A 13963-nucleotide genomic window follows, 5' to 3' on the forward strand; every position below is an offset into this window, starting at 1 on the left:
TAGCCAATCTAATCCAGCAACATAGAAAAATGGTAATACTTTTACATAATCACAACCAAATATGGTTCATCCCAGGTATCCAAGGCTGGTTTAAATTATGAAGAATCAATATAAGTCTCCATTATAAACAGACTAAAAGAGAGAAGATACATGATCACTTTAATCTATTAATCAACATCCATTCATGATGAAAATCTTAGAAAAACAGCAGAACTTCTGTAATCTGGTAAAGGGTATCTACAAAAACCCAGAGCTCACACCATACTTAATGGTGAAAACCTGAATGCTTTCCCCCTCAAAATCAATAACAAGGTAACTCCCATTCAGCACCATACTGGAAGCTGTCGAGTGCCAGAGTGTAGACTTTAAAGCTCCAATAATCAAAACAGTGTGGAACTGACAAAAGGACAGACACACAGATCCAGGGAAACAGAACAGAGCCCAGAAATAGATTCTTACAAATGAAGTTATTATTATTCTTTTAACGGAGGTACAAAAGCAATAATGGAGAAAGGATAGTCTTCAACAAATGGTGCTGGAAAAGTCAGACATCCATAAGCGAAAGAAAGAAAGAAAGAAAGAAAGAAAGAAAGAAAACAAACCTTGGGCTATACACAATACCTTATACAAAAATTAACTCAAAATGGGTCATAAAAATATAAAATTATATAACTTTCAGAAGGAAATATAGGAAAAAATTATAACTTTGGGTCAGGCAAAGAGTTCTTAGATACATTAAAGGAAAATTCATTAAAAAATGAATAACTTGACTGCATTAAACTTTTTCTCTGTGAAAGACACTGTTGAGTAAAAAGAGCCACCAACTGAGAGAAAATATTTGTATATTACTTGCCAAAAGACTTAACCCAGAACTCAAAAGTGAATAGTAAGAAAACTACTCAGTCTTAAAATGGGCATAGCCAACACCACTAAAGATTTAGACATTGCAAATTTGCAAATTAAAACCCATAGCATTATATCTTCATTAGAGTAACTATAAAAAAAAAAAAAACAAACAGCTGATAATACCAAGTGCTTAGAACTTACGTAGAGCAATTGAAAATCTGGTAACATTCCTTGTGGAAAGAAATGCAAAACAATATAACCACTCTGGAAAACAGCTTGGTGGTTTCTTATAAAGCTACCATGTGAATCAGCAGTCTCCTGGATGAATATCCAGAAAAATTAAAAACGTGTTTACACAAAACAGCCTGTACAGAAATGTGTATAGAAGTTTTATCAATAATAAAAAAAACTGGAAACAGTCCCCATGTTCTTCAGCTGTTAAGAATAAACTATAGTATATCCACATCATAAAATCTGTTCATCAGTAAAAGAAATGAACTACTGGTACATGTAATAACAGAAGAATCTCAAGCACATCATACTAAACAAAAGAATTCAGACTCATACATACTGTGTGATTCTAATTATAGGACGTTTGGAAATGGTAAAACTATAGAACAGTAAAAGATAATTAGTTGCCAGGGATCAAGATTAAAGACGGGTTTTGACTGCAAAGGAAGAGACCAAGATAATTTCATTGGGGTAATGGAATGGTTCTTGATTATGGTGGCTGTCAAATGACTCTGAGCATCGGTCAAAAAATTTGACTGTATGTTACTTGATATGACCAAGTGTCAGCAAGGATTGAGTAATGAAAATACTCTTAAAAGAATAAATTGCCACTAACACTTTGGCAGCCTTTGGCATGCTCTGGTAAAGCTAAAGATGGTCATGTCCTACAACACAAAACTACACTTCTAGCTATATAACCAAATGAAGTCATCATACATGGGCATAATGAAAATACAAAAATGTTTATAGCAGTACTATTTAATATATTAAAATGTGAAAGCAAATTAAATGTCTAAAAAGAGAACGGTGATTTATTTCTACAATTGATAAAAAATTTAAAAATATACAGAATAGTATATATTTTTATAGTACATAAATATGAAAATACAAAATTGTATAGAAATTATAAAACTCGAACTAAGGGTATGTAGGAAAGCTAAAGGGAACATATGAGGCTTCCTCTATTCCTGTAATAGTTTTTATTTTTTCATGTGACAATATTTAATAATTATTTAAATGTTTAAGAAAATTAGGGTTGCCTGGGTGGCTCAGTTGAGTGTCTGACCCTTAATTTCGGCTCAGGTCATGATCCCAGGGTTGTGGGATTGAGCCCCGTGTCAGGCTCCGCACTGAGTGTGGAGCCTGCTTAAGATTCTTTCTCCCTTTGCCCCTCTCCCTGTCTTGCCCATGTACTCTCTTTTAAAAAGGTAAAAAATAAATGTTTAAGAAATTAATATTTCTTAGACCTTGTCTTTGAAGTACTTCATGAAGAAATAATTCGAGATTCATAAATTCTTAGGAGTGTTATTTGGAATACTGAATATTGGAGAATGTTACTTTTTCAAAACAATTTTTTAATGTTTATTTTTGAGAGAGAGTGAGCAAGGAGGGGAGGGGCAGACAGAGAGGGAAACAGAGAAATCTGAAGCAGGCTCCATGCTGTCAACGCAAAGCCTTATGTGGAGCCTGAACTCACGAACGGTGAGAGCATGACCTGAGCTGAAGTCCGACACTCAACCTCCTGAGGCAGCAGGGTGGCTCAGGCAGTTAAGTGTCGGACTTCAGCTCAGGTCATGCTCTCACCGTTCTGTGGGTTCAAGCCCTGTTTCGGGCTCTGTGCTGACAGCTCAGAGCCTGAAGCCTGCTTCAGATTCTGTGTCTCCCTCTTTTTGCCCCTCCCCTGCTCACACTGTGTCCCTCTCTCTCTCAAAAATAAACATTAAAAGAAATAATAAATAAAATTGTGTTAAACTAAATGACTAAACAGATGATATAAGAAAGTTAAAGGAAAACATGTTAAAGACCACCCTAACCCATGAATACTCAATATGGAGTAAACTAGTTAATGGGTGATGTTTCAGAAAAATCCACTTATAAAAATATATACAAAAGAAGTGTGCAAGTAGTGTTCCAGTCCATTGTTCTCAGTGGCCTTTCCACAAAAAGAGAGGCATACCTTATTTCATCTTGCTTCACAGATACTGCATTTTTTTTTTTTTTTTTAACATATTCAAAGTTTTTGGCAACCCTGCATCAATGATGCAAGTCTATCAGTGCCATTTTTCCAACAGCATTTGCTCATTTTTGTCTCTCTGGATCACACTTGGTAATTCTCACACTATTTCAAACTTTGGTATTATTATATTTGAATTGCAACCATCTCATGATAAAACTCTAACAGATGAAGTTTCTCATGGATGAGCAAAGAAAGTGATTTCTTCAGATGGAGTGTACTCCCGGTGAAGATGCTGTGAAGACTATTGGAATGAGAACAGAGAATTCAGAATATTACATGAATTTAGTTGATAAAGCAGTGGGAGGGCTTGAGAGGATTGACTCCATTTTAAAAGAAGTTCTACTGTGGGTAAAATGCTCCCAAACAGCATCGCATGCTGCAGAGAAATCATTTTTGAAAGGAGAGTCAATCACAGCAAATTCATTGTTGTCTTATTTTAAGGAATTGTCACAGTCACCGCAGCCTTCAGCAGCCACCACCCTGCAGCCATCAATATCGAGGCAGCAAAAAGACTATGATTCACTGAAAGCTCATATCCTGGTTATTAGCATTTTTTAGCAATACAGTATTTTTGAATTAAGGCACATACACTGTTGTTCTAGACTTAATACTATTGCACACTTAACAGATCAAAGTACAGTTTAGATGCACTGGGAAACTAAAAAATTCATTTGACTCACTTTATTATAATATTTTCAGGAGTACAATACAGTGATTCAACAATTCTATACATTACTCAGTGCTCAACACAGTAAGTGTAGTCACCAAACATTATTACAGTATTACTATATTCCCTATACTATACCTTTCATGCCTGTGACTTATTTATTTTATAACTGGAAGTCTGTACCTCTTAATTTCTTTTGTCTACTTCACCTATTCCCTCACCCACCTCCCCTCTGGCAACCACCATATATGTGTAGTTTTACCTTTAGATACTTAACTCAATTTTATTAGTTTGTATATTCCACTGACAAATGCATTCTATCCAACTGCCACAACTTTATCTTGAAGGGTAAGTATCTCCACTTGTTTTTATTCAAAACTGTTACGGTTCTTCTGAATGCTTTCCTCTTCTATGTGAATTCTAGAATTAGCTTGCCAACTTCCCTAGAAAGCCCTCCTGGGATTTGGAATGGAATTACTTTAAATTGATAAATTAGAGAACAATGAACATTTTTGTGATACTGAATCTTCCCATCCATGAAAATGATCTCCCTCTCTCCCCCATTTCTGTAGGCCTTCTTTTATGCATTTCAATTTAAAAATTTGCTTCCTAGTACCTTATGATTTGTTCTTATTGTAAATAGTGCTTTAAAAAGTTTGATTTTCTAACTGCTTTTGGCTTTAGTAGAGAAAAGCAGTTGATCTTTATAATTGATGAACTTTTTTTCTCTCATTTTGATGCCCCAACCAGGATTTCAGAACACTAGCAAATAAAACAATGACAACAGACATTCCTGACTTGTTCCTGACTTTAAAGGAAATACTTCTAAGGTTTCACCATTAATTACAACGTTTGAATTAGGGTTTTGGTAGATACTCTTCATCATGCTGAAGACATTCTTCTATGCTGGACTTACCAACGGTTTTTTTATCGATAGGTTTTAAGTTTCACTGAATATTTCCTCTGCATCCATTGATAACTGGATTTTCTCCTTTAATCTGTTAATATGGGAAACTATATCATTTGATTTTCTAATATTAAACTGTCCAACAATTTCTAGGTCATGACTTTTAAAACAAAACCATTATAAATAATCCTGGTGTATAATTCTCTCATGCTATTTAGCTCTGATAGAACAGGCTAGGGGAATGTTCTTTTTTCTTCAATTTTTATTATGTAACATGTTCCTTGACTATTTGGTAAAATCTAACGTGACCAATTTTTCTTTTTTCTTTTAGTTTATTTATTTATTTATTTAGAAAGAAAGGGAGAGAAATCCCAAGCAGGCCCCGTGCTGTCAGCGCAGAGCCCAAAGTGGGGCTCGAACTCACAAACTGTGAGATCATGACCTGAGCTGAAGTTGGACACTTAACCAACTAAGCCACCCAGGCACCCCGACCAATTTTTCTGTTTACCTATTTTAAGTAAAAAATCAATTTTGATAATTTGGTAAGATTTATTCAGGTTTTCTATTTAATTAATTTTGGTAAACATATATATGTATGTAAATACGTATGTACACACATATGTTTCAGGAAACTGTCCATTTAGATGGTTTGCAAATTTATCAGCAAAGAATTACTCTTAGTATCATCTTCTAGTCTAAAACAGTTTGATTATGGAAAATTTCAAATGTGCAAAAGCGGACAAAATAGTATCCTAAACTCATGCCCCATCTCCTAAGTTATTAATTCAGCCAGTCTTGCTTGAACTGTAATACCCCTCCCACTTCTGCCTCTCACATACTGAGACAAATCCCAGAGAGATTCACACGTCAACAGTTCTAGGTGTATTGCTATTGACCACTTAAAAAATAATCTCAGTACTATTATCAAACCAAATTCTTCATTATCAAATACCAGTGTTCAGACTTATGTCTTTTAATGTTTCCTTCTTTTACAGTTTGCTTGAACACACAAGTTCATTTGACTTTTATATTTCTTTTAATGTGTAGATTCTACTGCTGTGTTTTCCTACCTTGTCATTTATTTAAGAAACACTCAGGTTTTTTGTTGTTGTTGTTTAGCAGGTCTTCTTCATAGTTTGTCTTATGATGGTTTTTAATCTCTGCTGTAGATGATTCATGACCGTTTCCATTTCAATATTATTTAGGTCTTTTTTTCTAAATCAATCTTGGCAGAGGTGTGTCTATAGTAATCTTTTACAAATGGCCAGCTTTTGGTTTTGTTGATTCTTTTTATAACTTTGTTTTAAAATACTGTTTATTTCTGCTTTCATTATTACCATTTCTTTGGATTCCTCTGGTCATTCTTCTAACTTCTTGAGTTGAATCTTAGCTTATTAAATTTAAATCTTTTTTTTCTTCTAAAATAAGCATTTATAAAACTCCCTTAAAGTACTTTTAGCTGCATACCACACATTTTGATATGTAGTATTTTCAATATTACTGAGTTTTAAATCTGTTTAAATTTATGTCCTGATTTCTTCTGTGACCTATTAAATACTAGCTGGCATATTATTAAATTTCTAAACATAAGGGTTTTAAAGGTATCTTTTGGTTACTGGTTCCCAATTTATGTGTATTTTTGTCAGAGGATGCTCTGCATGAAACTAAGCACTGGTACATATTTCAGACTTCTGTTTTTAGTTTTAGCGTATGGATCAGATTTTATAAATGTCTCATGCATGCTTGTAGAAAATGCTTATTTTCTGGATGTTGGAAGTAAAGTACCATGTCTTATCAGGCATACTGCATTATTTAAATCTTCTGAGCCTTACTAATTTTTTTGTATGCTTAATTACTGAGAGGTGAAATTAATTACCCACTATAATTGTGGGTCTGTCAGTTTTGCTCAGCAACTATCAATTCATGTTTTGTACATTTTGAGGCCATATTAATAGATAAAATTTAAAATTATTATCTTCCTTGCAAATTGGTGACATCCTTGATTTGTATTTTAATAGCTATATCAGATATCTTTTGGTATTTGTGCTATTTCTTTTCTATTTTTGTTATTTCAAAATTTTCCATAGTTATCCTAAAACAGGATACACTTGGATTTTAACTGTAGTATTTGGTCCATTTATTATTTGTGCTCAGAGATATTTTAATTTTGCCCATATTCTTAAATGATAGTTGAGTACTGAATTTTAGAATTTTAGCTTGGCAGTTATTTTTTTCTTAGCACTTTAAGGACATTAGTATCTTCTGGCTTCTATTTTGCTGTTAAGGATTCTGATACCTCTTTTTTATCTCTAGTTGTTTTAAAGATGTCTCATTGTCTATGGTGGCCAATATAGGTAGGTGTCAATTAAAACTTTTTTATTGCTTTGGGTATCACTTTGTGTCAATGTTTTTTGTCAGCTTGAACATCTTCTTTTCTTTTTGTTTCTTTGGTTTATTTATTTTTGAGAGAGAGAGAGAGAGAGAGAGAGAGATGGAGGGAGAGAGCATGAGCAGGGGAAGACAGAAAGAGAGGGAGATAGAGAATTGGAAGTAGGTTCCAAGCTACAGCCTGGCATGGGGCTTGAACTCATGAACCATGAGATCATGAACTGAGCCAAAGTCGGATGAACTTACTGAGCCACCCAGGTGCCCCAGCTTTAACATTTTCTTGATAAACTGCCACTACCCCACCCCCTGGGTAATTTTCTCAGATCTATCCTTTAATAACTATACCTTTTACTTCAAGAAGTTTTACCTGGTTATTTTAAAAGTGTACTTGGGTCATTTTTCTTTCTCATCTTTTTGATTCCTTCTTATAAGATACTTAAAACACTTACGTTCTTAAGGATCTAAGAAACTCCTCGCTGTTATGCCTGCTAATTCACTTGTGGTGAGTTGTCTGCTTATGTTTTCTTTTTTTCTTTTTTTTTTTTTTAATGTTTATTTTTGAGAGAGAGACAGAATACAGGCAGGGGAGGGGCAGAGAGAGAGAGGGAGACACAGAAACCCAAGCAGGCTCCAGGCTCTGAGCTGTGAGCATGGAGCCCAATGCAGGGCTCAAACTCATGAACAATGAGATCATGACCTCCGCAGAAGTTGGATGCTTAACCAACTGCACCACCCAAGCTCTACTTGTTTTCTAATTTTGGGTTGTGAGCATACCTTCAGCGGTATTTTACTGGTGGCAATCCTGTAGCCTCCATGGTTATTTTGTATTTATTTTTGCCCTGTGTCTATAAAAAGGTTATTTGAGGTCAGGACGATTTTGTTAATTTTTAGACTAACTGGTTCCTGGATTGGGCATGGAATGTAAATTACATACATCCCAACCTCTAATATAAACAGGTTTCTAGGTAAAAATTTTAGGGGAGACCCCAGCCTTATCCCTGAGACTGAGCCTGGAAAGATAAGCTTCTTCATTATCAACCCATGTTAGTGGAAGTTTTTTTTCTAATCTACCACTTCATAGCAATTATCTCTCTTTGAGAGTTCCAGCTTTATGTGAGGGATCTCACAAACACAAACCCCAGGCCTTTTCTGTCTCACCGTGGCCGTTAACACCAAGCTCCTGGCATGTCTTCCGGTGAATAGTCAGAGTGTACTGAAATCAGCAAGAGGCATTTGTACCATCGATTTCAGTTTTCAGTTTATTACTCTGGTTTATAGTTATCTCTCTTCATTTCTAGTCCATTAAGAATTATCTTTGGAAATCTTACCTATGCTTTTAAAAGAGTATCTGTTGTATTTTACCCAATATTTCTAGGTGTTTTGTAACAGGTAAGTTTTCATATAATCTAATCCATCATATTACCTTAACTCTAAATTTGATTTTCATAATTCTTTAAAGGTTTGTTCTCTTATCCTCACCCTCTCTTTTCACATGTATCCACATTAAATATAATTTTAACTGTGAATATTCCTAGAAGTATAAATTAAAAGCTTTTTTGCAAAAGTAGTTAGCAACCAATCTCAATCTGTCAGAGTTATTTAAAAACATCCTTCCCTGTGGTACTTTCCAATCATAGTGCTACATCGTTAGCACAAGACAGCATGGAAAGAAAGAACACAGAACTGAGACTCACTATATTTGTGTTTTGGTTTTGACACTATGACCAACTCTGAGAACCTTGATAAGACACTTCAACCTCTTGAGGTCTATTTTTCCTCCTTATAACATTTTTTTTTAAGAATCTATGATCGTATGGATCAACACTTGTACTTTCCACTTAGGAATACAGAGATTTTAAGAATCTCAAAATTTGTGTGATATTCCTGAATTTATATTGTAGTTTACTTAACTATAATAATGCTGTGATGCCCAATCTGATTGCAATAAAATCAATTTTTAAAAACTTGTAGTATCAGTTTATACAATAGTAAGTATCTGCAGGAATCAAAAAAATATATTATGCAATTCAATGTCTTGTTACGTTCTTTTCTAAAGTGACTCAGTACATAATAATACCTTGGCTTTTGGAGTAGCTTTAATTGTCCATATGCAATCAACTGCTTGGCCAGGTTTTGTTTTCTCTTCTTGTTCTACCTGACTAGAACGCACTATTCCATCAGCTCCCGAGAGCTCAAACTGGCAATCTAGAAAGAAAAGTTGAATGATGTTCAAAGGAAAATAAGACTGATCAAAATGCCATGAGGAAAAAGAGGTGATATACTAAACCTGGGATAGGATTTAAAATACCTCCTAGGTAAGTAAAGTCTGGATCTGTAACAGAAAAAAGAAGAAAGTCATTGGCATTGAGATAGTTTAGTTACTTTAAGGCTTAATGTCTTAAGTTCTATCTAATGCTAATTTAATAGCAGAGCAAGAGAAAGCTTTCATTGGTGTAGATTACAGATCACTGTTTCTGGGCATGCTTAGGTGTTTGTTTATAGGAGCAATGTTTTTTAAAATGCTAATATTTATACTTCTGATCCCATCATGAATAACTTATTTATGTCACCTGGAAACTCAGAACTCTCTGTCAATTGCGATAGCTAGTCCACTGAGGGATGAATGAATGTATATACAACACAATGGAGTATTATTCAGCCTAACAAAGAAATGAAATTCTGACACAAACTACAACATGGATGAACCCTGAGAATCCTAGGTTAGTCAAATTCATAGAGACAGTAAGTACCAGAAGCTGGAGGAAAGGGGGAATGGACAGTTAGTGTTTAATGGATACAGAGTTCCAGCTTGGGTTAACAAAACAGTTCTGGAAATGGATAGTGGTGACCACTGCACAACATTTTAATAAATGTACTTGACATGTACTTGTACACTTAAAAAGGATTAAAATTGTGAATTTTGTAAGTTATTTGTAATTCAACACATATACAAAGAAGTAGCTAGTGAGCTGTGTTTTCAAAATGGCAGGGAAAAAATGACTAGCTGATATACAGGGTATTCTGCCCTATGAAGTAGTTCATAGAAGACTGAGAACCAACAGCATATATCAAATAACTGATTAAAGTTAACTGGTCGGGTATTTGTTTTTATGAACTAAACCAATTAACTGAAGTAACGATATTTTGGTGTCAAAAAGGCTTAAAAAATCTTAAATATGAATCAAATCTTTACAAACTGGTTTAGAATACCTGAAACAAAAAAAAAAGTCAAAAACAATGCTCTTAATACTGTTTTTAAATATTAAAAATCAGGCTTTTTAATATGTAAAGATTCTCACTTTAAAGAAAAGTAGCTCTTTTTCTATTAGTTTATGTATTATGAGAGCAATTTTATATGGATTGTGGCTAAAATATAGACAAATTAGAAGAAAATGTGTAGGATTTTATAGTACTTCAGAATTTCTACACCCACTATGCTAATTATAGCAACATCAGGAAAACTATGTAATATTCTATTTTATAGATGAGGAAACTGAATGAGAGAGATAATGATTTTCTTAGACCATATATACAATGGCAAAGTCAGGACTAGATTGCAATTCTCCAGACAATTTTTCTTACCCTACCACCATGTTGCCTTTATAATGTGGGTAAGGATGCCACAGTTTTACCACTGAAGAAAAAAATATCAAAATAAATAGGTAATGCATAATTGGCTAATTATGGTTGTGTCTAGGTATTTAAAATCATATTTATAAAATAAATTTTTCAATAGGGATCAATAAAATCAAGAAGATGACTACTACTACTACTGAGAAATTAGTATGTTTTAAATGGAATTCTTTAAGCTATTGGTGATATTTGTTGAGGCAGAGGACTCTTAATGTATTGCTACTTCCTGGAAGTAGCAACTGGGATAATTCTGGAAATTTTAGTGCAATAATGACAAAATTCTAGAATTCTTGCCTACACACGAATAAACTCTGATTCATCTGGCAGGTAGTTCCTATGACTTTTTACTCCAATGCTGTTTAATTAAATTTGTCTTTGATATTTCTCTGCAAAAGAGCTCAAATGTCACTGACCCCTTTCAGCAAGGTTGATTTAGTTTATTAAGTTAAAAAAGAAAAGTCTGAGATGTATACTCAAGCTAAAAGTTTCTCCCCTACTTTTTTTTTTTCAATATGGTAACCATGCATAAAGTATCTGTAATAAAAAACAATTTTAACAAGAATTGAGCACCCAGCTAAATACAATAAACTGTGATTGAAATAGGTTTTGCAGGCTATTTAAAGATTCTGAGATGTTTTAAACTAGCAGTTTTTTCATTCTGGCAGTGTGGTGTATATAGGTCCTATATGAACTTTCAAATTAAGTTTGATAACTCTGTAATTATTTAAAATTATTTTAAATTCTGGAAAGGGCAAAACTATGGAGACAGTAAAGATCAGTGCTTGCCAAGAGCTAGGGGGAGGAATGAATAGGCGGAGCACAGGATTTTTAGGGCAGTGGGAATACTTGGTATGATACTGAAATGGTAGACACACATTGTCATACATTTGTCTAAACACACAGAACACCCAACACCAAGAGTGAACCTAATCAATGTAAACTATGAACTTTGGGTGATGTTGTGTCAGTGTGGGTTCACTGACTGTAGCAAATGGACCACTCAAGGAGCAGGATGTTGATTATGGAGGCAGCTGTGTTTGTGCGGGGTTGGAGGTATATGGTAACTCTGTACTTCCTGCTTAGTTTTGCTGGGAACCTAAAACTGCCCTAAAAAATAAAAGTCTAGAGGTAAATTTTACTTTCTAAAAATGTTATCCTTTTGGTATTGAGAACATAAATATTGAAACAATGCTTAAAAATTCCCATAATGTTTACTGACAAAAAAAAAAGTTGATTATGTTGTTTAGGCAAAAAAAGCAGGTAATATAGATACATGGTCTCAGTTATGTAAGACAAAAAGAGATACAGAACAATATCTGAAGGGATACATACCAAATTGTTAACAGTGGTTTTTTATATAGAAGATGGTAAGATTATGGATATTTTTTCATTTAGATATGTGTTTTTTTAATTAACAAATTTCTTACAAAAACATAATAGCAAAAAGATTATATAATTGATGTTACTTTTTCATTGTTTCAGTCTCTAAGTTGTTTGAAGACAGGAGCAATAACTTGTAGATCTTTGTGTTTCCGTATTAGGGATATGCATGGTTTTACACCAGAGAGGCTTTACAATTCTCACAGTGTTTATACATACCACAGGATAGGGAAGACTGGTGGAGTGGGCTGAATGGAGACCCTAATTTGAATCCTCAGAACCTGATAATATTATGTGGTTAAAAAAAAAAAAGTTGAATATTACAAAACAAAAGATGTGACTAAGTTAAGGATTTTGAGAACAGAGGGTGATGTGAACATGGAGGCAGGGACTGGAGCGATGTGGCCACAAATCCAGGAACGCTGGGGCAGCCCCCAGAAGCTACAAGAGGTGAGGAATGGATTCTCCCCTAGAGTTCCCGGAAAAAAAGGTGGCGCTCCTGGGTTTTCTGCCCTCCAGAACTCAAGAGAATAAAATTCCACTGTTTTCAGCTGCTAAATTTGTAGTTAATTAGTTAAGGCAGCCTTAGGGAACTAATACATCAGGTACTCCCATTTGACAAATAGCAACTGTCAGGCACAACTGTGCCTAAAGTCTTATAGCTATTAGGTAGCAGAGAAAGGATTCAAACCCAGATCTTTTCACCTCCAAGTGCAGAGCAATATTTTTTCTATTGCTCAATACTTCTTAGAGACTACTTATTCAAATGAGGGGTTAATTCAATCATTCCAATGCAAAAAGCTGCCAAAATAATTTTTGGTAAGGATTATGAAATTAAGACAATTTGCTGTATTATTTTTAAAGTGTATTTATCTTGATTTTTCACCCTTGATAAACACTATAAAACATAAATAAATCTAAGAAAAATGTGTTACCATCTATGAAATGCTTCAAATTCAAGTGATATAGTTCTATTTCCAATTTTTGGGTTTATTTATTCACAGAGTGATTTCCCTCTGGCCTTGTTAATTTTTTTAAAACCTTAATTTGACTAACTTGACTAAATTCTCTTTTATATACATAAGATTCTAAAACCAGAGTGAGACCCACTGAAAAGATAACTTCATTACCTGGAATAAATGAATATTTTGCTCGAAATCCCAGTCCTTCAAGTTCTTCATCAGAACTAAACTTAATCCACATAAACCTCCCTGTTGATCTAATTAGTGGAGGGCTTTTCACACCACAATATCGATCTATAAGTGGAGAGAAACCAAATGGCCCATCTCGAACTTCCAAGTGGTCAAACCGACATTCAAATGATGGTTCTATATAATAATGTTCATCAAAGGTCAACTCTATTCTTTGACGTGGAGCAGCTAGAAAATAAGAGCAAGCAAATCAGGGCAACACAAACAAAGAAAAGTAATAAATGTCCTGACAAAAGTGGGGAAAGCAAAACAACTACCTACTATTTCACAGAGGAGCATCATAATGAGGATTGTTATGTATAAAATTCATAACTGATGTTATATTTTATATCAATAGTAGCAATGCTACTTTGTAGAACTGTAGCAATCTTTCCCTTTGGCATATGCTGTTCATTAAATTAGTTAAATGTATTTAAAATTACAGTAGAAAAGCTAATGCTGAGTACATGAGATACAATATACAATGAATAGAAAAACAGAAGAAATGAACTAATGTAACTATGGACATAAGTTTGCGTAAAGCATGATAAGAGATGCCAGTAAATTTAAGTCTTAACAGAGAAGTTTCTCATATATACCAACGCATCTGGTTGAATTATATTTTAAGAGATTCAAAATTCCTATAAATTTCAATTTTTTAATTGTTAATGTATTGTTAATGTGTTTGTTAATGTGTTTGTTAA

At 34.0% G+C, this 13963-nt stretch overlaps 1 protein-coding gene across 2 annotated transcripts in view; it reads right to left on the reverse strand.

Moving 5' to 3' along the window:
- NETO2 (neuropilin and tolloid like 2) overlaps positions 1-13963 on the reverse strand; it is a 55882-nt gene that overhangs the window by 26371 nt on the left and 15548 nt on the right. The window contains exons 4-6 of one of the 2 annotated variants that reach the window (XM_042969776.1): positions 13200-13448; positions 9365-9388; positions 9134-9261 (exon numbers count right to left, since the gene is read on the reverse strand). In XM_042969776.1, coding sequence (XP_042825710.1) covers positions 9134-9261; positions 9365-9388; positions 13200-13448 — 401 coding nt within the window. Of the gene's footprint in view, positions 1-9133; positions 9262-9343; positions 9389-13199; positions 13449-13963 lie in introns of both variants that reach the window. The other variant, XM_042969775.1, reaches the window with a different exon arrangement.

The sequence above is a fragment of the Panthera tigris genome, chromosome E2 (genome assembly GCF_018350195.1).
Source record: "Panthera tigris isolate Pti1 chromosome E2, P.tigris_Pti1_mat1.1, whole genome shotgun sequence".
In the NCBI taxonomy this organism is placed as follows: domain Eukaryota; kingdom Metazoa; phylum Chordata; class Mammalia; order Carnivora; family Felidae; genus Panthera; species Panthera tigris.